The 27,840-nt window shown below is 49.6% G+C and overlaps 2 protein-coding genes and 2 pseudogenes across 3 annotated transcripts in view; 1 reads left to right on the forward strand and 3 right to left on the reverse strand.

The window, feature by feature from the left end:
* Nucleotides 1–4,427: 4,427 nt before the first annotated feature.
* Nucleotides 4,428–16,080, reverse strand: DPEP2 (dipeptidase 2). 2 transcript variants are annotated; one of them, XM_054248863.2, is made up of 11 exons: nucleotides 15,909–16,080; nucleotides 10,062–10,367; nucleotides 9,618–9,744; nucleotides 9,171–9,300; nucleotides 8,945–9,086; nucleotides 8,260–8,329; nucleotides 7,968–8,144; nucleotides 7,192–7,276; nucleotides 6,348–6,423; nucleotides 4,886–5,021; nucleotides 4,428–4,794 (listed from the first exon to the last, which is right to left on the reverse strand). In XM_054248863.2, the coding sequence occupies exons 1-11, from the start codon at nucleotides 15,944–15,946 to the stop codon at nucleotides 4,540–4,542; spliced, it is 1,542 nt and encodes a 513-aa protein (XP_054104838.1). In that variant the 5' UTR covers nucleotides 15,947–16,080; the 3' UTR covers nucleotides 4,428–4,539. The 2 variants fall into 2 exon arrangements, with proteins under 2 accessions (XP_054104838.1, XP_002761130.2); XM_002761084.7 differs by lacking the exon at nucleotides 15,909–16,080 and adding an exon at nucleotides 11,229–11,459.
* Nucleotides 10,547–27,840, forward strand: part of DUS2 (dihydrouridine synthase 2) — an 83,365-nt gene continuing 66,071 nt past the window's right edge. Inside the window, exons 1-2 of the mRNA XM_078357528.1 lie at nucleotides 10,547–10,687; nucleotides 11,141–11,367. The gene's annotated coding sequence lies outside the window, so the exon portion shown is untranslated. The remainder of the gene's footprint in view (nucleotides 10,688–11,140; nucleotides 11,368–27,840) is intronic.
* On the reverse strand, nucleotides 19,044–19,875 carry LOC128928049 (lysine--tRNA ligase pseudogene; annotated as a pseudogene).
* On the reverse strand, nucleotides 20,149–21,736 carry LOC118149780 (lysine--tRNA ligase pseudogene; annotated as a pseudogene).

The following is a 27,840-nucleotide window of genomic DNA, read 5'->3' on the forward strand; positions in this document are numbered from 1 at the left end:
GTGTGAGCCACCATGCCTGGCCCCCAAAATGAAATTTATTTCATTTTTTCAGCTTTTTCCCCCTTCTAAGAGATGGCATCTCTGTTGCCCAGGCTGGAGTTGCAGTGGCATGATCATAGCCCACTGCAGCCTTGAACTTCTGAGCTCAAGTGATCCTCCTTCCTCCACCTCCCAAGTAGCTGAGACCATAGGTGCATTGACACTATGCATGGCTAATTGTTATTTTTCATATTAAAATTTTTTTTTGAGGCAGGGTCTCACTTTGTCTCCCAAACTAAAGTGCAGTGGCATCATCTTGGCTCACTGTAGCCTTACCTCCCAGGTAAAAATGATCCTCCTGCCTCAGCTCCCTAAGTAGCTGGGAGGGACTACAGGCGTGCACCACTATGCCCAGCTAATTTTTGTGTTTTTGCATTTTTTTGTCTGTGTTTTTGCATTTTTTTAGAGACAGGGTTTTGCCATGTTGCCCAGGCTGATCTTGAACTCCTGAGCTCAAGCAATCTGCCCACCTTGGTCTCCCAAAGTGCTACGATTACAGGCATGAGCCACCGTGTCTGGCCTTATTTCGTTTTTAGAGATGGGGTCTTGCTATGTTGTCCAGCTGGTTTTGAGATTTTGGCCTCAACTGATCCTCCTGCCTTGGCCTCCCAAAGTGTTTCGATTGCAGGTGTGGGCCACTGCATCTGGTCCTATTTTAGCATTTAGTATTGAATATTTTTTCCATGCATATATTAATATATACACACACACAAAAAAAACCCTAGAAGAGTCTACACATCAAATGTTTGTTAATAGTGGCCCTCTTGGGAAGACAGCTACCTACACCTTGATCACTTTGCATCTGTCTCATTTCTTTCTGTATTATGGTGATAACTGGCTAAGGGAAGTCATGGGTAGTGCTGGTGAGGGTTAATCAGGGTCATAGGGGTTGGTGGAGGCACGAGAGCAGCAGCTGAACCTTGCTTGAAAGGAAGGGGTCTGGATCAGGCAGGAGGAGTGGAGAGGGGTCCAGGGTTGGCTGATAGCCCAGCAGAGGTCTAGTTTGGGCATTACAACAGCTGTTGTGGAGGAGACACAGGTGGATCCTCCAAGGCATGAAGTGATGGGACAAGGTCAGACTAGGGCTCTGGGTCTGGAGAGCATGAAGGGGCTTGGTCTGACACATTCTTTCACCTGGGGCAGAAATCCTCTTTCAAGACAAGGCAGCTTCCAGCAACCCCCTCATCATTTCCTGCTGAAAAAGTCCTGATACAGGGAAATGGATCTCAAAACTGCATGTGGGGCTAGGTGCAGTGGCTCACACCTATAATCCCAGCACTTTGGGAGGCCAAAGTGGGCAGATTGCTTGAGGCTAGGAGTTTGAGACCAGCTTGGCCAACACAGTTAAACCCCATCTCTACTACAAATACAAACATTAGCCGGGCACGGTGGTGCATGCCTGTAATCCCAGCTACTCAAGAGGCTGAGGCAGGAGAATTGCTTGAACCTGGGAGGTAAAGATTGCAGTGAGCCAAGATGGAACCACTGCACTCCAGCCTTGGCAACAGAGCAAGATTCCATCTCAAAAACAAAAACAACAACCAAAAAAAAACCAACAACTACATCTGAGCCAGTGCATGGCTCATGTCTGTAATCCCAGCACTTTGAAAAGCCAAGGCAGGCAGATTGCTTGAGTCCAGGAGTTTGAGATCAGCCTGGGCAACATGGTGAAACCTTGTCTTTACTAGAAATACAAAATATTAGCCAGGCATGGTGGTGGGCACCTGAGGTCCCAGCTACTCCAGAGGCTGAACTGGGAGAATCACTTGAGGCCAGGAAGTTGAGGCTGCAGTAAGCTGAGATTGTGCCACTGCCTTCCAGCCTGGGTAATGGAAGTGAGACCCTGTCTCAAAAAAAAAGAAAGCAACACACAAAACCTGAATCTGGTTAGCACCTGAACCTTTTGGGCCTGAACCAGGTGCTGCTGAGAAAGGCTAATGACAGAAACTTAATCTAAATCATCCTCCCTCTGCATCTGTTTCTGTGTCCTGTTCTCACACCTGAGCTCCCTGATAAGCGGGCATCCCCTTCTGGGCACCTCGAGAAGGGCCTTGGCCTCTGTGACCACTGCCCCTTGTTTGTTGCTGTCTGCCCCTTCTCATGCCTGGGGGTTAGTGACCAAGTGTGACCCAGCTGCTTCTAGCTTTGGTTCTCTCAGGAAACGCAGAGAAAGGTCATGTTTATTTTGGTCTCTCATAAGACTCAGCTGGCCTGCCCTGGGGTCTTTATTTAAATGACTTGGAACAACATAAAGAATGGTAGCTTTGCCAATAGTTTAAGAAAAGTGCAGAAGCATTGCACGTACAGCTGTTTCCTATGTTATTATTATGATTATTTTAAATTGTTTAGGCTGGGCACAGTGGCCCATCCCTCTAATTCCAGCACTTTGGGAGGGCAAGGCGGGGGTGAATCACTTGAGTCTGGGAGTTTGAGACCAGTCCAGACAACATGGTTTAACCTCATCTCTACAAAAAATACAAAAATTAGCTGGGCATGGTGCTACGGGCCTGTAGTCCCAGCTACTCAGGAGGCAGAGGTGGGAGGATCACTTGAGCCCAGGAGCCTGGGGCTGCAGTGAGCCATGATTGTGCAACTACACTCCAGCAGCGACAGAGTAAGACCCTGTCTCAGGACAAACCATTATATATATATAATTTTATATTTTATATATATATATATAATTTTAATGAACAGCCCCCAGAATCAGAAGAGGTTCAGAGGACTCCGTTTCCTACATTAGACAGGTGAAAGGAAAGGGCATGATGTTACAATTAATTTTTTAAATGTTATCAAAATAATACATAAGCACAGTTTAAAATGGTGCCTAAGACTGGCTAGGTAAATCAAAGTTACCCTACTCCAGCTGGGCACCGTGGCTCACTCCTATAATCCCAGCACTTTGGGAGGTCAAGGTAGGAGGATTGCTTGAGTCCAGGAGTTCGAGACCAGCCTGGGCAACTTAGGGAGGGCCCCCCCCCCAACCCCACCCACACACTCCCATCTCTACAAAAAATAAAAAATCCTCCTCAGTGAAGTCATGGAGTAAAGAAAGCTGGCTGGGTGTGTTGGCTCATGCCTGTAAAAAATCCTTTCACTTTGGGATGCCAAGCTGGGTGGATCACAAAGTCAGGAGTTCGAGACCAGCCTGGCCAATATGGTGAAAGCCTGTCTCTATGAAAAATGCAAAAATTACCTGGGCCTGGTGGCATGCGCCTGTAGTTCCAGCTGCTCAGGAAGCTGAGGCAGGAGACTCACTTGAACCTGGGAGGTGGAGGTTACAGTGAGCTGAGATCGCACCATTGCACTCCAGCCTGGGCAACAGAGCAAGACTGTCTAAAAAAAAAAAAAAGCCAGAAAGTAAAAATAAAATAAAAAAAATAAATTAGCTGAGTGTGGCAGTGCACACCTATAGTCCCAGCTACTTTAGAGACTGAAGCAGGAGGATCACTTGAGCCCAGGAGTTAAGAGCTGCAGTGAGCTATGCTTGTGCCACTGTACTCCAGCCTGGATGACAAAGTGAGACTCTGTCTCCAAAAAAAAAAATCAAAATCCTAATTAAAAATAAAGAAAAGAGGGGAGGCCAAGGTGGGTGGGTCACAAGGTCAAGAGATTGAGACCATTCTGGTCAACATGGTGAAACCCCGTCTCTACTAAAAATAAAAAATTAGCTGGGCATGGTGGCACACACCTGTAGTCCCAGCTACTTGGGAGGCTGAGGCAGGAGAATTGCTTGAACCCAGGAGGTGGAGGTTGCGGTGAGCCAAGATCGTGCTATTGCACTCCAGCCTGGGTAACAAGAGCGAAACTCCGTCTCAAAACAAACAAACAAAAAACAAAAAAAATAAAGAAAAGAGGCCGGGTGCAGTGGCTCACGCCTATAATACCAGCCCTTTGGGAGGGTGAGGCGGGTGGGTCATGAGGTCAGGAGTTTGAGACTAATATGGTGAAGCCCCATCTCTACTAAAAAAAATACAAAAAATTAGCTGGGTGTGGTGGCGGGCACCTGTAGTCCCAGCTGCTTGGGAGGCTGAGGCAGGAGAATTGCTTGAACCTGGGAGGTGGAGGTTGCAGTGAGCTGAGATTGTGCCACTACACTCCAGCCTGGATGACAGAGCAAGACTCCATCTCAACAACAACAACAACAACAAAATAATAATAAAATAAAAGATGAGCTAGTCAGAGGGAATATGGAATAGGGTCCACCCTCCTGCCACGAGATCCACCACTGTTTGCGTCCAGTGCTGAGCTTAACCACCTGAGTCACCTCGGGCTCCTGCCAACAGTCCTTCCTTGAACAACTGGTGGCTGAAATGCAGGTTCCTCCCAAACACCGGCATTGGGAGACTGTGCCACCAGACCCCACTGCAGAGAAGGAAGCTCATGTATGGTTCCGTGTCCAAAACATTTATTTTCAGGAAATGTTTGTGCCTGCACAACAGGGAAACTTTGTAGGGTGTCTGTAGCTTGCTACAGTGACATCTGGCAGGACTAACTGGGTCATCAGAGCCACAGAATAAGGACTGGGAAGGTGGCCACAACTGTGAGGACTGGGGCCATGTGTCGGGAGGACTCTGAGAGTGACCACTTGGGTGGTAATTTGGGTATCCAGTGTGTAGGAATCTCAGTGAGTTTCTGGTCTGAAGTCAGAAGCTGTCTCTGACGCAGACGTGAGAGGTCGGAGCGGCAGGAACTGCTCAGCTGCTCATCTGGGAACGTATCTTCCAAGGGGTTTCGCCCTTTGTTTTCCTCCTGTACCTAGAGGTGGCAGTCGGTGCTCAGCTTCCACAGCTTCCCTCAACACACCTGCGCAGACCCCTGGGCTACTCTCTTGCCCAGACTAGTGTACCTGTTCCACTTGTCTGAAGACCCGCAGCAGGTTTCCTCGAAGGACACCCTGAAGCTCTTCCTTACTCCAGCCACGATTCAGCAACTCCTCTATCAGGACAGGGTATGTGGACACGTCCTCCAGCCCCTGAGGGAATCTGTGTGGCCACCAGCCAGTGGGTTTCAGACCTGATTCCCTGATCCTGACTCAGAACCACAGCCCAGGGTCCATGAAACCCCAGCCCTGATCAGGTATGGAAAGTGAAGGTGATCCTCCTCTGCTCTTCATCCTTCAGAAGGAGGCCTCAAAACCTCCTTGAATATTTATCAAAACTCATTGAATCATACTATTAAGATCTATGGCTTTCACTGAAGGCAAATGATCTCCCCCACCCCACCAATCAGAGTTAAAAAGAAGAAAATGGCCAGGTGTGGTGGCTCACACCTGGAATCCTAGCACTTTGGGAGGCTGAGGTGGGTGGATCACTTGAGATCAGGAGTTCAAGACCAGCCTGGCCAACATGGTGAAACAAACCCCATCTAAAAAAAAAAAACATTAGCAGGTTGTGGTGGTACACACCTGTAATCCCAACTACTTGGGAAGCTGAGGCAGGAGACTCTCTTGAACCCAGGAAGCAGAGGTTGCAGTGAGCAACAGAGTGAGACTCAAAGAAGAAGAAGAAGAAGGAGGAGGAGGAGGAGGAGGAGGAGGAGCAGGAGGAGGAGGTCCAGTGAAATGGCTGAGGCCTGTAATCTCAGCACTTTAGGAGGCCAAGGCAGGAGGATCACTTGAGTCCAGGAATTCAAGACCAGCCTGGGCAACATAGTGAGACCCCCCATCTCTACAAAAAAATAAAATTAGCTGGGCATGGTGGCACTTGCCTATAGCCCCAGCTACTTGGGAGGCTGAGATGGCAGCATTGCTTGAGCCTGGAAAGTCAAGGGTGCAGTGAGCCAAGATTGCACCACTGCATCCCAGCTTGGCCAACAGAGCGAGGCCCAGAGAATAAGAAGCAAAGGAGAAGAACAAGAAGGAGAAGAAGAACAAAGGGAAGAAAGAAGAAGAAGGAGAAGGAGAAGAAGAAAGAAGGAGGAGGAAGAGATGGAGAAGGAGGAGGAAGAGAAGGAGGAGAGGAAGAGCTTCTTCAGAAAAGTGCATGCAAACACAGCCACTGTGCACAGGGCGGAGAAGATGGTCAGTGCACACCAAACCTTGCTGACAGTCTGCTTCAGAGGGAGTGGGTCTACTGGGGCTGAGGGTATGTGCAGTGCTGGGCAGATGAGCTCCATTTGGTGATTTCACCAAATATAATGTCCTAGAGTGGGGTCACTGGGATGAAGACAAACAGGAGAGCCCAGGGAACTGATCCCGGGAGTGGGGAGATGCCAGGTGGTTAAGGCCTAAAAGACATGGTGGCTATGGTGACTGTGAAGGCCCCACTGCTATGCAGGTAGCCTCAGACAAGCCACAGGGAAGCACTCACTTGCCAGCACCATCATAATCTCCGCCAATCCCGATGAACTTGGATCCGATGACTGCCTTGATGTGGTCAAAGTGATCTGGAGAGAGGGCAGGTGGAGAGTCGGCTGCATAGGGCTTCCAGAACAGGTGTGCTACTGTGGCTGGACTGCGCTGAGTCTCCTTCTTGCAGCCTGTAGGCCAGGCAGGCTAATTCCTTCATTGCCTGGGATCTAGCTTGGAACCTGAGAACCCTGAGATTTGACCTGAATGGATTCTGGCCTGGATTTCAGATTTGGAGTGGATCCCCAGAGCCCCATGTCTGGGCCATTTCCCACCTAGGATTCAACCTGCCTCTAGTCTCCTTGAGAACCTGGTAGGGGCTCCTTTCTATGGTTATGGGAGATGACAGAGGGAAAAGAGTATAACTGACAAAGACCCCAGAGACCTAAGAGGCCTTCTAGTCTCTTAGCCAGAAGCCGGGGCAGGGTGCTTTGGTGACCCCCTGCAGAGGTACAGATACTTAGCACTCAGGTTCTATGTCTGGCTCTTCCCTTATGCCCATCAAGACTGCAGCTTTGGGCCGGGCACAGTGGCTCACACCTGTAATCCTAGCACTTTGGGAGGCCGAGGTGGGTGGATCACCTGAGATCAGGAGTTCAAGACCAGTCTGGCCATCATGGTGAAACCCCATCTTAAAAAAAAAAGACTGCAGCTTTGACTCTGTGGCTGCAGCTCCATGTGACCAAGGTGCCGTGTCCTGTCCATCATTGCATTTTTTCAGTGAAACCACTAGGACAGTCCTGAGGCCCTCCCAAATCTTCAGGTGCAAATCAAAACTGCTCAGAGAGCCTGGGAAGGGGGCTTACCTGCCACTGTGGACACATTGGCTGATGGGTTGCACTGTATCACTCCCATGGACAAGGACACCATCACGATGCCACCGTTCTTCTTCTGCAGGGGCAGGCAAGTGGACACTCAGCCTGGCCCCTAAGCAAACTGCATGCCTGCCCTGCCACCCTTTGGATCCCTGGAGGGGTTGTTGAGCCCTGGCTTCAGGAGTCAGAGGAATCTTCACCTCTTTGGGTTTATGTGAATGGAGGAGTCTAGGTCCTGGTCTGGTACAGGTGTCTTGACACTTGCTTTGAGGAGTAGAGGAATATACTATTAACCATCTGGAACCCCCCACTCCTGGATATGGACTGTGGGGTTGTGGGGCAAAAGGTTTCAGCCTGAAGTTTGAGGAGATGGAGGGAGCAGGGCCTCAGGTTCAAGGGTTTGTTTTTTTGTTTTGTTTTTGTTTTTGTTGGCAGGGTCTCACTCTGTTGCTGAGGCTTGAGTGCTGTGGTGCAATCTTGGCTCACTGCAACCTCTGCTTCCCGGGTTCCAGCAATTCTCCTGCCTCAGCCTCCTGAGTAGCTGGGATTACAGGCGCCCACCACTATGCCAAGCTAATTTTTGTATTTTTAGTCGAGACAGGGTTTCCTCATGTTGGCCAGGCTGGTCTCCAACTCCTGACCTCAAGTGATCTGCCTACCTCAGCCTCCCAAGATGCTGGGATTATAGGCGTGAGCCACTGTACCCCACCAAAGGGCTCCTGGTTTGAACCTCTTGCTTTAGGTTTCTGGGCTGGGCAGTTTCTCACCAGAAGCTGCAGGATGTCATCAGGAACGTTCCGAGCACTGTTGCACACACCCTGGGCAGCCGAGTGGGAAAAGATCACAGGTGCCTGTGACACTTCCAGGGCCCGCCGTGCCACAGCATCTGAGACATGGGACAAGTCTACCATCATGCCCAGGCGGTTCATTTCTGCCACCACTTTCTGTGGGGACACGTTGGGATAAGGGTATCAGGGGTGCACATGTGCATATTTATCTGTAAGAAACAGCTGGGGTGTGCACATTTGTGTGGGGTGGAGTGTGAACCAGGGTCCTCACCTCACCAAAGCTGGTCAGCCCGCTGACGTTGTTGTAGAAGGAGTGGACACCCTTAGCTGAGCTCTCCGCCCTGCAGGGTGGCCAGGAAGCATTCTTACTGGTAGCTGTTCCTTGGCTACAAGAGCCTAGAAGCCCTACACACCCTCTGCAACCCCTGGGAACAAAAGCAGGGATCCAACATGGGCTGTGCAAATGGGCCGTGCCTGGTAGCAGGAGGGCCCTGTGGGGCCTAGTCTTTTTTTTAGATGGAGTCCCGCTTTATTGCCCAGGCTGGAGTGCAGTGATGTGATCTCGGCTCACTGCAACCTATACCTCCTGGGTTTAAGAGATTCTTGTGCCTCAGCCTCCCAAGTATCTGGGATAACAGGCATGTACCACTACACCTGGCTAATTTTATATTTTTCATCAAGATGGGGTTTCACCATCTTGGCCAGGCTGGTCTCGAACTCCTGGCCTTAGGTGATCTGTCTGCCTCAGCCTCCCAAAGTATTGGGATTACAGGCATGAACCACCACATCTGGCCAGGAGTCCAGTCTTATTCTGAAAATTCCAGAATCCCAGCTCCCCTCCCCACTCCAGAGTCACTGCCAGATCCCAGCGATAAAGCTTGCTCTGGGCCCACAGTGACCTCAGGCAGATCCCTGCCCCTGCCTCAGTGGTCCCACACCATCTGCACTAGGCTCACCAGGGTGTGTTGCAGGTGTGGGTGAGCGTCAAGTAGCGCACTCCCAGCATGTAGAAAGTACGTAAGATGGAGAGGCTATTGTCCAGTGAGTGGCCGCCCTCCACACCGATGAGGCAGGCCAATTTCTGGGTGTTGTTCAGAGCTGGGGGCAAGTAGGTCAGGTGATTACTTTTAGGGGCGGGAGTAGTTCAATCAAGTTCCTAACAATTCCCATCAATGCACCTACCTTTAGCCGAGGTCACAAGCTCCAGCTCAGAATAGGAGGCACACATGCGGTGAATAAGGTCAATCTGCTCCAGGGTGAGGCGCAGGGCATCCCGGTCCTGGGTCTGGCATGGCACGTAGGCCGACCAGAACTGGGGAGAAGGCCAGGGTTTGGCTTGGGAAGGGGCTGCTTTGGAGTACCCTGGACTGTTCACAGCCTCCACAGCTAACGTAGCACCCAGTAGGCCAGGAGGCCACAGGTAATGTACTGCTTCTTCCACGGGGGTCTTCCTGTCCACCAAGCTGGCTCACTGTAGCTCCTGCACCCCCCAGCATCCATATCATGACACTTTTTGGTTCACTATGGTAACTGAGTTCTCATGTGACTAGCTTGTGATTTCTCAGGTCCTCACTCTCCCCAACATCTCCCAGCAGCCATGCTGTGGCAACTCATGTGTCCCTGTGGTACCTGGGCGCCCACGAGGCCATCTCTGAGCCTGTCCAGGCTGGTCTGGCCGTAGCTGAAATTGTGCAGGTTAATATCCTGGAGCCCTTTCTGGTAAACCTGCCTCAGGATCAGGGGCAGGTCGTTGTGGCTGGAGGGATGTCAAGGCAGGGTCAGGTGAAGGGCAGACAGATGGGCCTCTTAGGCCTCCAGTTCAAGCAGGACACATCTGGGGACCCCCCACTCCACACTGTCACACGACTATATTGAGACCCCCCTGAGGTCTGGGCTAGGGGTCCCCACCAGAGAGGGGGCGACAGAGGGGAAAGGGTACCCATGCATGACAGAAGAGAGGGCATCCAGGGGTGTGGTGTGAGGGAGACTCCTCCACAGCCCTGCATACTCTGGGATCCTCTCCTGCCCAGGAGTGCACTCAGCCCCCATCGCCCCCATGCAGCAATTACGCACCCGTCCACGAGCGGGAAGTTCCGCATCAGGGCCCGTGCCTGCTCTCGCAGGCCCTGGGTGCTGGGACTACCCAGTGTAGTCGAGGGAGCGTAGGTGCCTAGCGTGGTGTGAGCTCTGGGGGTGCCCAGTGTAGTGAGGACTCTGTGGGCGCCCGGCGTGGTGTGGACGCAGGTTACAATCTGGAGCAGCAGCAGCAAGAACAGGACCAGCTGACTCAGCAGAGGCCACCGACCAAAGGTGCCGGGACCCTCGAGGTCCGCGGGCTGCATGTTGCACAGGGCCGGGCAGGGGTGACGGTCAGAGAGCCTGAGAGGGATGGGCGAGGGGCAGAGCGCGACGATGAAGTCCCGACCCTCGATTCAGGCTACCAATCGGCGTGACCTCCCCAGGAGGCTGTAGAAGTCACTAGGCCCCACGACAGATGTGCGGAGAGCGGCTGCGTCGCTCAGCGCAGCCACCAGAGGGCTCCCGGCCCTCCCGCTGTTATCCCCAAGGGCGCTCCCGCCGGCCGGCTGGGCGGACCCCTGTCCTGGGCGTCCACTCGCGGCCTGTCTCAGGCCCCTCCACCCCTCCCACTGTCCCCAGGCCGACGCAGGTGGCTCCTGGGCTACCCCTAGACTTCCTCGGTAAGAGAGAGGGTCTGGGGTGCTTCTCTCAAACAGTGGCCCTCCACCCCGCCATGGGAGATCTGCGGACCACATCAAGTCCCCAACCGCCTGCAACCTGTCCCCCGCCACGGAGGGCCACATGTGTTCCTGTAACCATAGTGCTCTGAGCTCTGGATTTCCTAGTGCTGGGCTGTGGGTGGGTGTTGGGGAGGAGATAGGCTCTGGAAATGAGGGGTTAACTCTGTGGACTGAATTTAGGTAGGGGCCTATTGGCCCTGGCCTTCTCTCTCCTGCGACTTAGGCCCTCAAGCCTATACCCTGGGGAGTCTCCCAACAACTGGAACCTGTCAGGAGCACTCTGCTGCCCTCTTCCGCCCCCATCCGCCTCCCCTCCCCTCCTCCCCTACACCCCCCTTCCCCCACCAGCCTCAGTAAAGAGCTCCTTCCTAAGAAGCTGCCACACTTCCCCAGGACCCCAGTGGAGAGACATTTGGGATGAGAGCAGAGCAAGCATCTGGCCACTGCCAGGGAACATTCACTCAACAAAGCAGGAACCTACCCAACGATCTGCATGGGAGGAAATGAAGTACTTTCTAGGGCAGCAGAGGCCACAAACTAGAGCTTCCTCCCAGAGCTTCTGGCTGACCTGCTGACCAGGATACCTCCTACCTCCGTGTGGAAGCCACGGCCTCATCCAGGTCAGTAGTAAGGGGCCTGAGGAAAGGCCTGGAACCTGGGTTCTGCAGCCACGCTCCCCTTATCTCTTGGCTCCTGTGGCTTGAGCTCTCACAGAAGCCTCCGGGGCTGAGTTCCCTTCCTTGACAACAGGCCCCACCCTATTGCCAGCCTGGGGCCCTCACCCTAGTTGCCTCCTCCAGGAAGGACCCCAAACCACACAGGCCCACAAGCACAGATGTGCCTACTCACAGGAGCCCTATCACCTGAGAGCTTCAGGGACTGTGACCAAACCCCTTTGTCCTCAGAAATCTTTGCCTCCTCCTGCCTGAACCTTGGCACCCCCTGGAGCTGCTCCATCTTTGGAGCCTCCCCCAGGTGGCAGGGCTGATCAGTGCATGGGTAGTACGACCTAGGCCTGATGATTAGAGATGCAAGAAGGCCTCCTAAAAAGACACTGATCTGGCTGGGCAATGGTGGCTCACGCCTGTAATCCCAGGACTTTGGGAGGCCAAGGCAGGTGGATCACCTGAGGTCAGAAGTTTGAGACCAGCCTGGCCAACATGGTGAAACCCGTCTCTACTAAAAATACAAAAATTAGCCAGGTGTGGTGGTGCATGCCTGTAGTCCCAGCTACTCAGGAGCCCGAGGCAGGAGAATTGCTTGAACCCGGGAGGTGGAGGTTGCAGTGAGCCAAGATTATGCCATTGTACTCCAGCCTGGGCAACAGTGAGACTCTGTTTCAAAAAAAAAGAAAGAAAGAGAGAGAGAAAGAGAGAGTGAGAGAGAGAAAAAGAAAGAAAGAAGCAATCCCAGTTTTGATATATTTTAGGGACTGCACACTTGATGATATCCAGTGTCTGCTATTGAGGAGGAAGGCAAATAGATGGCCGAGTGCTCAAGGTGGGTTAACTCCCATGTGCACTGCTGCCAAAGGGGGCCTTTTGTTCATTTGTGTTTGTTTTGAGACAGAGTCTCACTTTGTTGCTCAGGCTAGAGTGTAGTGGCACAATCTTGGCTCACTGCAGTCTCCACCTCCTGGGTTCAAGTGATTCTTGTGCCTTAACCTCCTGAGAAGCTGGGATATGCACCACCATGCCCAGCTAAATTTTGTATGTTTAGTAGAGATGGGGTTTTGCCATGTTGCCCAGGCTGGTCTTGAATTCCTGGCCTCAAGCAATTTGCTCACCACTACCTCCCAAAATGCTGGGATTACTGGGGTGAGCTATTGCACCTGGCCTTTTGATTTCATTTTATTTTAAGATGGGGTTTCACCATTTGGTCAGGCTGGTCTTGAACTCCCGACCTCAGGTGATCTGCCCTTCTTGGCTTCCAAAGTACTTGGATTACAGGCGTGAGCCACCACAACCAGCCTTTTTTTTTTTTTTAATTCAAGACAATGTCTTGCTTTGTTGCCCAGGCTGGTCTCAAACTTCTGGCTTCAAGTGATCCTCTCACCTTGGCCTCCCAGAATGCTGGGAGTATAGATGTGAGCCACTGTGCCCAGCCCTATTGGAGGGTTCTATAGAGAGGCCCACTGCAGAGGGTGAGTCCTCTTGGGCTCCGCTTCAGAGAAGAGTAGGGTGTGGTTTTGGGTAACCCAACTCAGACTGGCTTCCTTCCTTCCCCCCACACCCACTTGATTAGTGAGAGGGAGGAGAAGCTCTTGGATTTGCTGGTCTCCAGGTCAAAGATGTGGGTTTGGGGGATAAACAGTTTATTCCACTCCTGAGAGCCCCAGGAAGTAAGGGGCATAAAGAATGAGGAACTGAATCTGAACATTATACGTTATATGTATCTAAACGTTACTATGAGCAGGGCGCAGTGGCTCATGCCTGTAATCCCAGCACTTCGGGAGGCCGAGGTGGGCAGATCACCTGAGGTCAAGAGTGTGAGACCAGCCTGGCCAACATGGTGAAACCATGTCTCTACTAAAAATACAAAAATTAGCCAGGCTTGGTGGCTCGTGCCTGTAATCCCAGCTACCTGAGAGGCTGAGGTGGGAGAATCGTTTGAACCCCAGAGGTGGAGATGGCAGTGAGCTGAGATTGGGCCACTGCACTCCAGCCTGGTCGACAGAGTGAGACCCCATTTCCCTCCCCTCACATCCAAAAAAAAAAACAAAAAACAACAACAAAAAGTCACTATGTACTTCATGAATATGGGCAAATTATTATTATTAATATATATATATATTTTTTTATTAATATATTTTTGAGATAGGGTCTTGCTCTGTCACCCAGGCTGGAGTGAAGTAGTGCAGCCTCCTCTCACTGCAGCCTTAACCTCTTAGGTTCTATCAGTCCTCCCACCTCATCCTCCCGAGTCTGAGACCACAGGTACTTGCCACCACACTCGGCTAATTTTTTTTTTTTTAAATAAAGACGGGGTTTCACCGTGTTGGTCAGGCTGGTCTTGAACTCCTGACCTCAGGTGATCCACCTGCCTTGGCCTCCAAAGTGCTTGGATTACAGGCATGAGCCACCACACCCGGCCTCAGCTAATTTGTAATTTTTTTTTTTTAGACAGAGTCTCACTATATTGCCTGACCGGTCAATTATTATTTGTCAATTTAAAAAGATTTAAAAATAGGGAAGGGGTAGGTAGGAATAAATAAATAGCAGCTGACAGAGGAGTAGGTGGGAGAATTTTTTTTTTTTTTTGAAATGGAGTCAACCTCCGCCTCCTAGGTTCAAGCAATTCTCCTTCCTCAGCCTCCCAAGTAGCTGCGACTACAGGCACATGCCACCACATCCAGCTATTTTTTTTTTTTTTTGTATTTTAGTAGAGATGGGGTTTCACCTTGTTGCCTAGGCTGGTCTTGAACTCCTGAGCTCAGGCAATCCACCCACCTCAGCCTCCCAAAATGCTGGGATTACAGGCGTAAGCCACTGTTCCTAGCTATCATTTTTAAAATGAAAGAAACAGATATGGCTTCTCTGTCCGGAATGGGCTGGAGGCCAGGAGATCAGGAGGGGATAAGGAATGAAGGGGCCTGTACTGGGGAAGAAGCAGTGAGAAGAGGAAGAAGATATACCTGGAGACGTTTGGAGGCTGAACCTGCAGGATTTGGAGATGCTTTGAAGCAGGGTTGGTGGCAGACATTAAGGAGATATAAGCGGTGACACAGGGGCGGCTCTGGAGTCAGGCCCTGAGCTTCCCTGCCTCTGCCTCTTTCTACTCTGCCCACTGCCAGCATCTGGCTAACTTAGATTGTGGCCTCTGACCCCAAATAATCCCTGTGCTCAGGTCTGTGTCACTGATATTGGTGGCTCCCAAGACTTCATTAGTGTGTGCTGTTGCCCCTGCAAGGGGAATGGCACAGAGATGGCTTTGGATGAGGTTACAGGAAGGAGAGGCCACCTTGTTGGCTGGAACTTGTTTACCTCTGGGATATGAATGTTCATGTGAGCCATGATGCCTGGCCTGTTCCTCTTTTAACAAAATCTGGTAGGGCACAGTGGCTCATGCCTATAATCCCAGCAATTTGGGAGGCCGAGGCGAGAGGATCTCTTGAGGCTGGAGTTTGAGAGCAGTCTAGGCAACATAAGTAAGAACTTACTCAACAAAAAAGAAAAAAAAACTAGTACATCCCTGCGGTCCCAGGTACTTAGGAGGCTGAGGTGGGAGGTTTGCCTGAGCCCAGGAGTTTAAGGTTGCAATGAGCTATGATTGCACCACTGTACCTTAGCCTGGGCAACAGAGTGAGATCCCATCTTTAACAAAACAGAAAACAAAAGCTAATGCATCCTCCTGCCTAAAGTTCTTCTGTGGCTTCTCATTGCCCTTAGGATCTACCAAATTTCCTTCTTTGTTTTTTTTTTGTTTTTCTTGAGATGGAGTCTCTCTCTGTTGCCCAGGCTGGAGTGTAGTGGTGCAATCTCGGCTCATTGCAACCTCCACCTCCCGGGTTCAAGTGATTCTCCTGCCTCAGCTTCCTGAGAAGCTGGGACGACAGGCACTTGCCACCGCCCCCAGTTAATTTTTTGTATTTTTAATAGAGATGGGGTTTCACCGTGTTAGCCAAGATGGTCTCGATCTCCTGACCTTGTGATCCACCCGCCTCAGCCTCCCAGAGTGCTGGGATTACAGGTGTGAGCCCAAATTTCCTTCTTTGACTTTCAACTCCTGGAGAGTCTGCTCTCACCAGCCTCTCCAGTCTCAGCAATTAGCACAAACCTTCCTGTCTTCCAAAGTCTGCTCACATCAGGGATGCTACGTCCACCACAGGGTCTTGGCACAACCCCAGCTTCCAACTGGTAGGGCAGTTGAGGCAAGGCCAGGATAGGAAATCTTGCTACCAGGAAGGAGTAGGTGGGTGAGCAGCTTTTCCCACTACTTCCTCTTCTATGCAGTGTTTGCATAAATCAAGATCTGCAGAGGAGGCAGCAGTAGAAACAGTTTGTTCCAAGGACCAAGCTTATTCTGGTATGCAGCTCACCTGCCCCTACTCATCTGCAGTGTATTTCAAGGCTAGGCGGGGAAGGAAAAAGTCAGGCTGAGTTATAGCTTTACAGGCTGCCTTCCATGCTCAGAGTGCGGGGTGGGGTGCAGTGGGACTTACTCAGTATCCAGCAGCACCCAGATGATGATCCTCTGCATTCAAGTCCCCCTGGTCCTGGAGACTCATGCTTCACCTGGATGTCGCCTTGGATCTGCTCCAGTGATGTCTGATACAGACAATTCCCAAGAAACAATAGTCTTCCAAGCCAGAAAACAGCCTGGCCACTGTATACAAACATCCTCCAATCACCAAGCTGAAGCCACCCTTCCTGAAATGCAAATAGCTAACGTAACATTTTTCTTCCTCAAAAGGCAGTCAATGTTTATCTTTCTAGGAGAAGTACAATAACCCAAATGCATCTTCATTTCCTGAATGCATCTTGAACCTTCTCCCCAACCCCTAACCCGCCAGCCTCTCTGTCCAACATTCCTGGGGTGCTTTTTTTTTTTCGAGATGGAGTTTTGCTTTTGTTGCCCAGGCTGAAGTACAATGGTACGATCTTGGATCACTACAATCTCTGCCTTCCAGGTTCCAGTGATTCTCCTTCCTCAGCCTCCCTAGTAACTGGGGCTACAGGCATGAGCCACCACACCCGGCTAATTTTTGTATTTTTAGTAGAGATGGGATTTTACCACATTGGCCTTGAACTCCTGACCTCAGGTAATCTACCCAGCCTCCCAAAGTGCTGGGATTATAGTGGTGAGCCACCATGCCTGGCCCTGGGTTGCTTTTTGATGAAGATGATTGATGACTTGGGTCCCGTGTGCACCACTGAGTTCCTCTTGCAGCTAGGCTCATGCGGTACAGAGGATCTGGGACACAAGGTCCCTAGAGCTTGTCTAGGTCACACATGCTTGTCTGATGGGCTTGAAGTATCTGACTCTGACTAGGCTGCTCATGGAAACCAGATGTTCTAGTAACTCTGGTGTGAAGCCCAAAGGCATTGGACCCTTTGTCCTGAGATTGGCTTGCCTGCCAATCTCAGGCAACTAACTCAGGTCCTTGAGTTAGTGCCATCAGCCAAGGATGGGGAGGAGGCTGGAGAGCCCTGGGGCACAGGAGCTAGACCCAGCAAGGCCTTTAAAAGTGTCTCCAGGGTTCAGGAGGTGGTGACTCATGCCTATAATCCTAGTACTTTTGGAGGCCAAGGTATGAGGATCGCTTGAAGCCAGGAGTTCAAGACCAGCCTGGGAAACATGGTGAGACCCCTTCTCTACAAAAAAATAATAATAATAGAAAAGTAGCTGGGCATGGGTGGCACATGCCTGTAGTCCCAGCTACTCAGGAGGCTGAGGTGAAAGAATTGCTTGAACTCAGGAATTAGATGCTATAGTTTGCTATGGTTGCTCTACTGCATTCTAGCCTCTGGGACTGAGTGAGACCCTGTCTTAAAAATAAAATACCTTTTCTGAAACATTTTTCATAAGATTAGAAAAAAGAGAAAGAAGAAAAAAAGAGGCTGGGTGTGGTGGCTCATGGCTGTAATCCCAGCACTTTGGGATGCTGAGGAGGGCGGATCATGAGGTCAGGAAATCAAGACCATCCTTGCTAACATGGTGAAACGCCATCTCTACTAAAAAATATAAAAAATTAGCAGGGGCATGGTGACAGGCGCCTGTAGTCTCAGCTATGTGGGAGGCTGAGGCAGGAGAATCATTTGAACTAGGGAGGTAGAGGTTGCAGTGAGTCAAGATCATGCCACTGCATTCTAGCCTAGGTTACAGAGTGAGACTCCATCTCAAAAAAAGAAGGAAAGAAAGAGAGAAAAAGAGGATAGAAGGAGGGAGGGAGGGAGGGAGGGAGGAAGGAAGGAAGGAAGGAAGGAAGGAAGGAAGGAAGGAAGGAAGGAAGGAAGGAAGGAAGGAAGGAAAATTTTAAAAGACTTGGCATGGTGGCTCACACCTGTAATCCCAGCACTTTGGGAGGCCAAGGCAGATGAATTGCTTGAGCTCAGAAGTTCGAGAGATGCCTGGGCAACATGTTGAAGCTCTGTCTACAAAAACCCAAAATTAGCTAGGCGTGGTGGTGTGCGCCCATAATCCCAACTACTTGGGAGGCTGAGGCAGGCAAAACCACTTGAACCTGAGAGGCAGAGGTTGCAGTGAGCTGAGATCATGCCACTGGACTCCAGCCTGGGTGACAGAGAAAGATCCTGTCTGAAAATAAATAAATAAATAAATAAATAGGCTATCGTGGTAGCTCATGCCTGTAATCTCAGCACTCTGGGGGGCCAAGGTGGGTGGATCACCTGAGATCAGGAGTTTGAGACCAACCTGGCCAACATGGTGAAAGCCCGTTTCTACTAAAAATATAAAAATTAGGCCAGGTGTGGTGGCTCACGACTGTAATCCAAGCACTTTGGAGGCCAAGGCGGACAGATCACCTGAGGTTGGGAGTTCAAGACCAGCCTGGCCAACATGGTGAAAACTTGTCTTAAAAAAAAAAAAAAAAGCCAGGCATGGTGGCATGTATCTGTAATCCCAGCTACTCAGGAGGTTGAGACAGGAGAATTGCTTGAACCTAGGAGGCATAGGTTGCAGTGAGCCAAGATTGTGCCACTGCACTCCAGCCTGGGTGACAGAGCAAGACTTCATCTCAAAACAAAAAAATTAGCCAGGCGTGGTGGAAGGGGCCTGTAATCACAGCTATTTGGGAGGCTAAGATAGGAGAATCTCTTTTTTTTTTTTTAATTTTTTTTTTTTAAGAGACAGGGTCTCGCTAGGTTGCCCAGGCTGGAGTGCAGTGGCTATTCACCGGCGCAATCCCACTACTGATCAGCACGGGAGTTTTGACCTGCTCCATTTCCGACCTGGGCCGGTTCACCCCTCCTTAGGCAACCTGGTGGTCTCCCGCTCCCCGAAGGTCACCATATTAATGCCAAACTTGGTGCGGACACCCGACTGGCATAGCGCACTGCAGCCCAGAACTCCTGGGCTCAAGCGATCTTCCCACCTCAGCCTCCCAAGTAGCTGGGACTACAGAGCCACCACGCCCGGCAGGAGAATCTCTTGAACCTGGGAGGTGGAGATTGTAATAAGCTGAGATTGCGCCAGTGCAATTGTGCCAGATTGCACTCCAGCCTGGACAACAAGAGCAAAACTCCGTCTCAAAAAAAAAAATTTGTTTTTAGAGACAGGGTCTCACTGTGTTGCTCATTGAAACTTCAAAATCCTGGGCTCAGACAATTCTCCTACCTCAGCCTCCTGATTTGCTGCTGGAATCTGTAAGAAACATGGTGACTCAGTCAATACCCATGCCTCAGGCAGCTGTGGGGGCAGCCCGTATTCCATGGGTGTACAGAAGTTTTTATCTATGAACATGGCCTCATCATCACCTGCAGCCTTGGCCTTGGCCTGTTCTTTCAAAAAGCTGCCACTGATGCACAGGATCATTTAAATCAGTGTAAGCATTGCCTATCTCTTTCTTTATGACAAATGGCTCAAAGCGCTGGGTCAGACCCTCTTTAGAGTGGTGCCTTTTAGTCAAGGGCTCATTATCTGTGGATGATCACAGATGAATGTAGAATTGATGCAAGTCACTTCCAGGAACTCCCCCACAAGCTTGTCAAGGAGCCTGGCTGTTGTCCTAGGTGGAGGGCACTCAGTAGTGTTTGCACACAGATATCATCAAGAATTTTGCCAGTTTCTTCAGTTTCAAAGAGGTTGCTTTCTAGTAGTTTCATCTACCATGCTGATTCTCCTGAAGGGTAGGGTGAAGTCAATATTGCAGGCTTATCCCTCTGGGTCATCTGGGTGGTAGGTGACCTTGTAACTACCTGTAATATGTTTCAGCATCCTTGGAACCATCTTCTCCATCATTTCCATGAGATTGCGATAGTCTGCATAGGCCATGTACATCTCAGGGGTGCTGATCTCAGGATTGTACGTCAAACCAATCCCTTCATTCCAGAACTGGCATCCAATTTCATAAACCTGGCCACTGGCATCTTACGGTAGTTCATGTCCAGCTTGTTGTGATAAGTGATGAAAGGCTTGGTTATAGCTCCCCCTGGGATTATGTTCATCCTGAGAGTTTCAGTCTCTAGATCTCTAGGTAACCCAGCTCATCCATGAAACTTTTATTTTTTTTGAGATGGAGTTTTGCTCTTATTGCCCAGGCTGGAGTATAGTGGTGTGATCTCAGTTCACTGCAATCTCCACTTCCTGGGTTCAATTAATTCTCCTACTTCAGCTTCCCAAGTAGCTGGGATTACAGGTGACCACCACCATGCCCAGCTAATTTTAGTATTTTTATTTTATTTTATTTTTTGTAGAGACGGTTCTCTACATTGGTCAGGCTGGTCTCAAACTCCTGGCCTCAGGTGATCCACCTGCCTCAACCTCCTAAAGTGCTGGGATTATAGGTGTGAGCCACCATGCCCAGCCAATTTTAGTATGTTTAGAAGAGACGGGGTTTTACCATGTTGTCCAGGCTGGTCTCGAACTTCTGACTTCAAGTGATCCATCCCCCTCGGCCTCCCAAATTGCTGGGATTACAGGCATGAGCCACTGCACCTGGCCTAAGAAACTTCCTACACATGTGATGATCTTACAGTGGATGATAAATTTCTGCATCACAAAGTCATTCAGGATCAAGTCCAAGTATCTCTGACCATACCTTGTTTCCTTGTCTTTGAGGCCAAAGTGAAGATGAGGTGACATATGCAAGCAAGGCCACAGCAGTGTGATCTCATAGGGAATGAAGTTCAGCTCACCCTTCTTGGTTTTTCCCAGGATTCCCCTGAATTCCAATTACATTTCCCCAATGCAGTTTGTTATTAATAGGAATAAATTCTTCCAATTTATAATTCCTGAAATTGGCCATGACTTGCAACTTGACCCCCTCTGCTCAAAAATGATAGAAGTTCATCTTTCCCCCAGAAGCTTTTTTGGTATGGATCCTACCTGCCACCTTTAAGGTGATATCAGTCAGGAAATTCCAGCATGCAGGTGACTATATTCTTGGATGAAGTCAGAGAGTGAGATGTCTACATGAAACTTGTTGGGGTTTGGGTCCTCCCCAATCACCTACTTGACTGTAAATCTTTTTTTTTTTTTTTGAGACAGAGTTTTGCTCTTGTTATCCAGGCTGGAGTGCAATGGTGCAATCTCGGCTCACCGCAACCTCTGCCTCCTCGTTTTAAGCAATTCTCCTGCCTCAGACTCCTGAGTAGCTGGGACTACAGGCGCATGCCACCATGCCCAGCTAATTTTTGTATTTTTAGTAGAGACGGGGTTTCACCATGTTGACCAGGATGATCTCGATCTCTTGACCTCGTGATCCACCTGCCTCGGCCTCCCAAAGTGCTGGGATTATAGGTGTGAGCCACTGCACTCGGCCTAATTTTTTTTTTTTTTTTTGAGACAAAGTCTCTCTCTGTTGCTCAGGCTGGAGTGCAGTGGCGTAACTTGGCTCACTGCAACCTCCCCCTCCCGGGGTCAAGTGATTCTCTTGCCTCAGCCTCCCAAGTAGCTGGAATTACAGGCATGTACCACCATGCCCAGCTAATTTTTGTGTTTTTAGTAGAGACAGTGTTTCACCATGTTGGCCAGGCTGGTCTCAAACCCCTGACTTCAAGTGATCCTCCCACCTCAGGCTCCCAAAGTGCTAGGATTACAGGTGTGAACCACTGCACCCAGGCTTGGCTGTAGATCTTGTAGTACTGATTTGGGTCCAGGCTCTTCCCCTCAGGACCCACACCATTCTCAGTGGTGTGGTTGGTGGCAGCGGCAGTGTCCTGGGCTTAGCTGTTTTTCACTGACCTCTTACTGCTTAGCCTCCTTCTCTGCCGCTTTCTTCTTGGCTTTCAGGCATCTCTTCAGCTTGTTCTTGCTCAGTTTTGGCTCATCACCATCCACTTTAACTCTGGCCCCTTGTGCTGCAGCCATCTTCCCAGAGGACCTGACCTAAAAGTCTGTTTTTTTCTTTTTTTTCTTTCTTGCTTTCTTTTTCCTTCCTTCCTTCCTTCCTTCCTTCCTTCCTTTCCTTCCTTCCTTCCTTCCTTCCTTCCTTCCTTCCTTCCTTCCTTCCTTCCTTCCTTCCTTCCTTCCCTTCCTCCCTCCCTTCCTTCCTTCCCTCCCTCCCTCCTTCCCTCCCTCCCTCCTTCCCTCCTTCCTTCCTTCCTTCTCTTTTTCTCTCTTTCTTTTTTGTCTCACTGTTTCTCAGGCTGGAGTGCAGTGGTGCAGTTTGGTTCACTACAACTTCTGCCTCCTAGGTTCAAGCGATTCTTGTACCTCATCTTCTGGAATAACTGGGACTATAGGCACCCACCACCACTCCCAGTTAATATTTGCATTTTTAGTAGAGACGGGGTTTTGCCACATTGGCCAGGCTGGTCTTGAACTCTGGGCCTCAAGTGATCCTCCTGCAACAGTCTCCAAAAGTGCTGAGATTATAGGCATGAGGCACTGCACCTGACCCTGTTTGTTTGTTTGTTTGTTTTTCACGTGGCTATGTACTTAAGGAACCAGCCTTATTGTGTAGGTGAGAAAATTGAGCAGCTGGTCAGATGAGGGGTTCCTTCAGTCCCTCCACTTCCAGCTGCTGCCTCTCACCAGGAAAGGCCTCAAATTCCTTACATCATTTTTTTTTCTTTTTTGAGACAGTCTCGCTCTGTCACCAGGGTGGAGTGGCGCAATCCCAGCTCACTGCAACCTCCACCTCCTGGGTTCAAGCGATTCTCCTGCCTCAGCTTCCTGAGTATCTGGGATTATAGGTGCATGCCACCATGCCTAGCTAATTTTTGTATTTTTAGTAGAGATGGGGGTTTCCTCCATGTTGGCCAGGCTGGTCTTAAACTCCTGACCTCAAATGATCCACCTACCTCTGCCTCCCAAAGTGCTAGGATTATAGGTGTGAGCCACTGTGCCCAGCCGCAAATTCCTTACATTTATCAGTTTTTCTGGGCATCCTTTCCTGATCACCCACTGGTGCTGGCCATTTGCTGGGGTATGCAGTGAGGTGGCTGGATAAGTCTCCAGCATCACATGTGCTGGCATAAGCGCTTGGGGGTGGAAGGTGGGCTCTGTAGGGGCCCCAGGATCCAGGAACCAGTGCTGGCCAAATGTCTACTAGACAGCATGTGTGATTTCACATTTAACCTCAAATTCAGACTTTCTGTCCCTTTTGCTCAACCTCGGTCTGGTCATCCCCGATGCCTATCAGACCTGTTTCTGCAAAAACACAGTGAAGTCACAGCACACCCTGCCCTGGAGCTCTCTAAGCTTCCTGTTTTTATACAGAAAGCCTGCCCACCAGTGAAGCTGAACAACTGAGATCTCCCTGACATCAAATCTGGTTAAACCTGAGAAGCTTAGTTAAAAACAACACACAAAAATTTTTTTTTGCAACAGGATCTTACTCTGTAACCCAGGCTGGAGTGCAGGGGTGCCGACCTGGCTCATTGCAGCCTCAAATTTTGGGGCTCAGATGATCCTCCCACCTCAGCCTCCAGAGTAGCAGGGACTACAGGCTGGTGCCACTATACGCAGCTAATTTTTATGTTTCTTTTGTTTTGTTTTTGGTAGAGATGGGATTTCACCATGTTGTCCAGGCTGGTCTCAAACTCCTGATATCAACTGATCCTCCCACCTTAGCCTCCCACAGTGTTGGGATTACAGGCATGAGCCACTGTGCCCAGCCCAAAAATATTTTTATTAGGGAAAATTGCAAATATATCAGAAAGGAGAGAGAAGAGCGTGTTAAATCCCATGTAGCCATCACCCAGTTTCAACAATTATCAACTGATGGCCCATATTATTTCATTTATACCCTCACCCCTCTCTACAGATTATTTTAAAGCAAATCACAGACATCTATTTCATCCGTATTTAAGTGTGGATCTCTAAAAGGTAAGGGCTCTTTTTAGGTTGGGCACATGGCTCATGCCTGTAATCCTAGCACTTTGGGAGGCCGAGGTGGGTGGATCACCTGAGGTCAGCAGTTTGAGACCAGCTTGGCCAACATGGCAAAACCCCACCTGTCCTAAAAATACAAAAGTTAGCTGAGCGTCATAGTGGGCAGCTATAAATAATCCTAGCTACTTGGGAGTCTGAGACAGAAGAACTGCTTGAACCTGGGAGGTGGAGATTGCAGTGAGCTGAGATCATGCCGCTGCACTTCAACCTGGGTAACAGAGAGAGAATCTGTCACTAAATAAATAAATAAATAAATGATAAGGGCTCTTTTTTTTTGCCTCCAGATCATTTTTTTTTTGTTTTTTTTTTTTAAGAGACAGGGTTTCACCATGTTGGTCAGGCTGGACTGGAACTTGACCTCAGGTGATCCGTCCGCCTCAGCCTCCCAAGTGCTGGGATTATGTGAGCCACCTCACCTAGCAAGGGCTCTTTTTAAAAGACGACTGCAACCAGGTGTGATGGGCCATTTCTGTAGTCCTACCTACCTGGGAGGCTGGAATGGGAGGATTGCTTTAGGAGAGGAGTTTGAGGCCAGCCTGGGCAACATAATGAAACCCTGCCTCTGAAAATAAATAAATAAATAACAATTACCATGACATTATGGCCCTTAATAAAGTTAACAGTACTTTTCTTTTAAAACTTGTAGAGACAGGGTCTTGTTTTGTTTTCCAGGCTGGTCTTGAACTCCTTGGCTAAAGCAATCCTCCTGCTTTGGCTTCTTTTTTTTTTGAGATGGAGTCTTGTTCTGTCACCAGGCTGGAGTGCAATGGCAAGATCTTGGTTCACTGTAACCTCCACTTCCTGGGTTTAAGTGATTCTTCTGCTCAGCCTCCTGAGTAGCTGGGACTGCAGGTGCTCACCACCACGCCTATTTTTGGTATTTTTAGTAGAGATGGGGGTTTCACCATGTTGGCCAGGATGGTCTCGATATCTTGACCTCATGATCTGCCTGCCTCGGCCTCCCAAAGCACTGGGATTATAGGCGTGAGCCACCGAGCCCAGCCACTTCTTTTTTTTTTTTGAGATGGAGTTTTGTTCTTGTTGCCCAGGTTGGAGTGCAATGGCATGGTCTCGGCTCACTGCAACCTCCGCCTCCCAGGTCCAAGCAATTCTATTGCCTCAGCCTCCCAAGTAGCTGGGATTACAGGCATGCACTACTGCACCCGGCTATTTTTTTTGTATTTTTAGTAGAAATGGGGTTTCACCATGTTGGCCAGGCTGGTCTCAAACTCCTCACCTCATGTCATCCGCCCACCTTTGCCTCCCAAAGTGCTAGGATTACAGGCATGAGCCACTGCATCCAGCCCACTTATTTAGTATCATAAATTATCTATCATGTTCAGATTTCTCTGATTGTCCAATTATTTATTTATTTATTTAGAGATGGAGTCTCAATCTGTAGCCCAGGCTGGAGTGCAGTGGCACCATCTCAGCTCACTGCAACCTCCGACTCCTGGGTCTTGGTTCAAGTAAGTCTCCTACCTCAGCCTCTCAAGTAGTTGGGATTATAGGCATGAGCCACCATGCCCAGCTAATTTTTAAATTTTTTTTTTAGTAGAGACGGGGTTTTGCCATGTTGGCCAGTCTGGTCTTGAACTCCTGATCTGATTCGCCTGCCTTGGCCTCCCAAAGTGCTGGGAGCCACCACACCTGACCCGATTGTCCAATTTTTAAATAATTCACTGGTTTGAACTGTAATTGGGGGCCAGGTGCGGTGGCACACGCCTATAATCCAAGCACTTTGGGAGGCTGAAGCAGGTGGATCACGAGGTCAGGAGTTCAAGACCAGCCTGGCCAACATGGTGAAACCCATCTCTAAAAAAAAAAAACAAAAACAAAAATAAAAAAGAACGGTAATTGGAGCTAAGACCACCCACATTGTAAATGGTGGTTATGGCTCAATCTGTAGGTTCCTCTTCCCTCTTTTTTCTTCCTTGCAATTTATTTGTTGAAAAATCATGTCCTTGTCCATTACAGTTTTTCATGTTTTAGAGTTTTCTGATTGCATCTCATGGTGTCATTTAACATGTTCCCATGTCCCTGTGTTTCTATAAACTGATAGTTAAGGCAAGCTTTTATTTATTTATTAAATTTTTTTTTCTAATTATTTTTAATATTTTTTGTAGAGATGGAGTGCTGCTGTGTTGTCCAGGTTGGTCTTGAACTCTTGGACTCAAGCAACCCTCCCAGCTTGGCCTCCCAAAGTGCTGGGATTACAGGCATAAATCACCATGCCCAGCTGAGGGGAAGCTTTTAATACTGTGGATTTCCAGGGCCCCACCCTAAAACTTTAGATGGGTGTGGGTGTTGGGGATCACTCTTTTTTAAGGGCCCTAGATGAGTCTTTTGATTTCAGGTTTTGGAATTGCCAACCTATCTGATCCATCCAGGAACCACAAATCTGCTTCAATTACACTACGGATGAGAGACTCTGGGAGGTTAACAGAGACTCTCACTGGGGACTTTTTGGGAGCCCAGGATCTATTTGTGCCTCCTTCCTCTAACCCAAGTTAGGAAAACCTATCAGGACCTTTCCTGGTCTCCACGGTATAGATGGTGGGAGGAGCAACTGTCTTGCTGCTGGGTCCCATAAGGACAAGTGAGTTGCTGACAATTCTAACTTTTTCTGGGCCACTGATAAAGGCGGGCTTGGGACAAACATCATGGTGTTTTTTCTCTGCTGACTGTTCCTCCACTCCTACTCCCCAGCACCAGCTGTCCCAATTGCGGAGAGAGACAGTCCCCTGGTAACAGCCAGCACCTCACTACCATGGCCCACAGCAGTTAGAGGGATCTTTTAAGCATCTACATCAGATTACTTCCCTACCTTACTCAGATTCCTCCATGACTTCCCATTACACTTAAAACAAGATCCACTGTCCTTACCATGGCTGGCAAGGCCTGGTATGGTCTGGCCCATGCTTACTTGCTTGCCCCCCCCTCCACCTCTCCCCCACTGCGCCCCTCTCCATCTCTCCCCTCTTCACCCCTCCCCTCCCTTTCTTTTCTTTCTCTTTTTTTTTTTTCTGACAGAGTCTCACTTGTTACCCAGGCTGGAGTGCAGTGGCAGGATAATGGTTCATTGCAGCCTGCACCTCCTGGGCTCAAGCAATCCTTCTACCTCAGTTAGCTTCCTGAGTAGTTGGGGACCACAGCCATGCACCACCACACCCAGCTAATTTTTAAATTTTTTGTAGAAAGGGCATCTCCCTATGTTGCCAAGCTGGGCTCAAACTCCTAGGCTCAAGTGATCCTCTCTCCTTGGCCTCCCAGCAACCACATCTTTCAGTCTCCTCCATCTTTCTTCCCTGGCCGCACTGGCCTTTCTGTGGCCCTCAAATTGATCAGTCTTGTAGGCAGAGTGTATTGGCTCACACCTGTAATCCTAGTACTCTGGGAGGCCGAGGTGGGTGGATCACCTGAGGTCTGGCGTTCAAGACCAGCCTGGCCAACATAGTGAAACCCCATCTTTACTAAAAATACAAAAATTACCCAGGTATGGTAGCATGAGCCTGTAGTCCCAGCTACTCGGGAGGCTGAGGCAGGAGAATTGCTTGAACATGGGAGGCGGAGGTTGCAGAGATCCAGTCACTGCACTCCAGTCTGGGCGACAGAGCAACAATCTGTCTCAAAAAAAAAAAAAGAGGTGCTCAATAAATACTTGTCAAATAAGTGAATGGATGGATGGGTGAATTGATAGATACAGCATCTTCTCAGTCATTTCCTTCCTCTCCTAACACTCTCTCAAACACACACATGTGCACACACAAACACACACGGAAACACTCACTGGACTGGGCTCTACATATCTTTTTCTTTTTTATTTTTTGAGACAAGATCTTGTTGTGTCACCCAGTCACCCAGGCTGCTGAAATGCAGTGGTGTGATCATAGCTTACTGCTGCCTTCAACTCCTGGCTTTAAGCAATCCTCACGCCTCAGCCCCCCAAGTGGCTAGGACTGCAGGTGCATGCCACCATGCCCAGCTAATTATTTTAATTTTTGTAGAGATGGGATCTCATTAGTTGCCCAAGCTCGTCTCAAATGCCTGGCTTCAAGCAATCCTCCCACCTTGGC

Source organism: Callithrix jacchus, chromosome 20 (genome assembly GCF_049354715.1).
Source record: "Callithrix jacchus isolate 240 chromosome 20, calJac240_pri, whole genome shotgun sequence".
NCBI lineage: Eukaryota > Metazoa > Chordata > Mammalia > Primates > Cebidae > Callithrix > Callithrix jacchus.

Excerpts from the sequence above, each read along its gene's own strand:
- DPEP2 (XM_054248863.2), bottom strand. The coding sequence starts at position 15,946 with ATGCAGAGGATCATCATCTGGGTGCTGCTGGATACTGA. Across the intron at positions 6,424-7,191 it reads CAATGTGTCCACAGTGGCAG|ATCACTTTGACCACATCAAG; the intron begins GTAAGCCCCCTT and ends CCCTCTCTCCAG. Across the intron at positions 5,022-6,347 it reads GATTATGATGGTGCTGGCAA|ATTCCCTCAGGGGCTGGAGG; the intron begins GTGAGTGCTTCC and ends GTGGCCACACAG.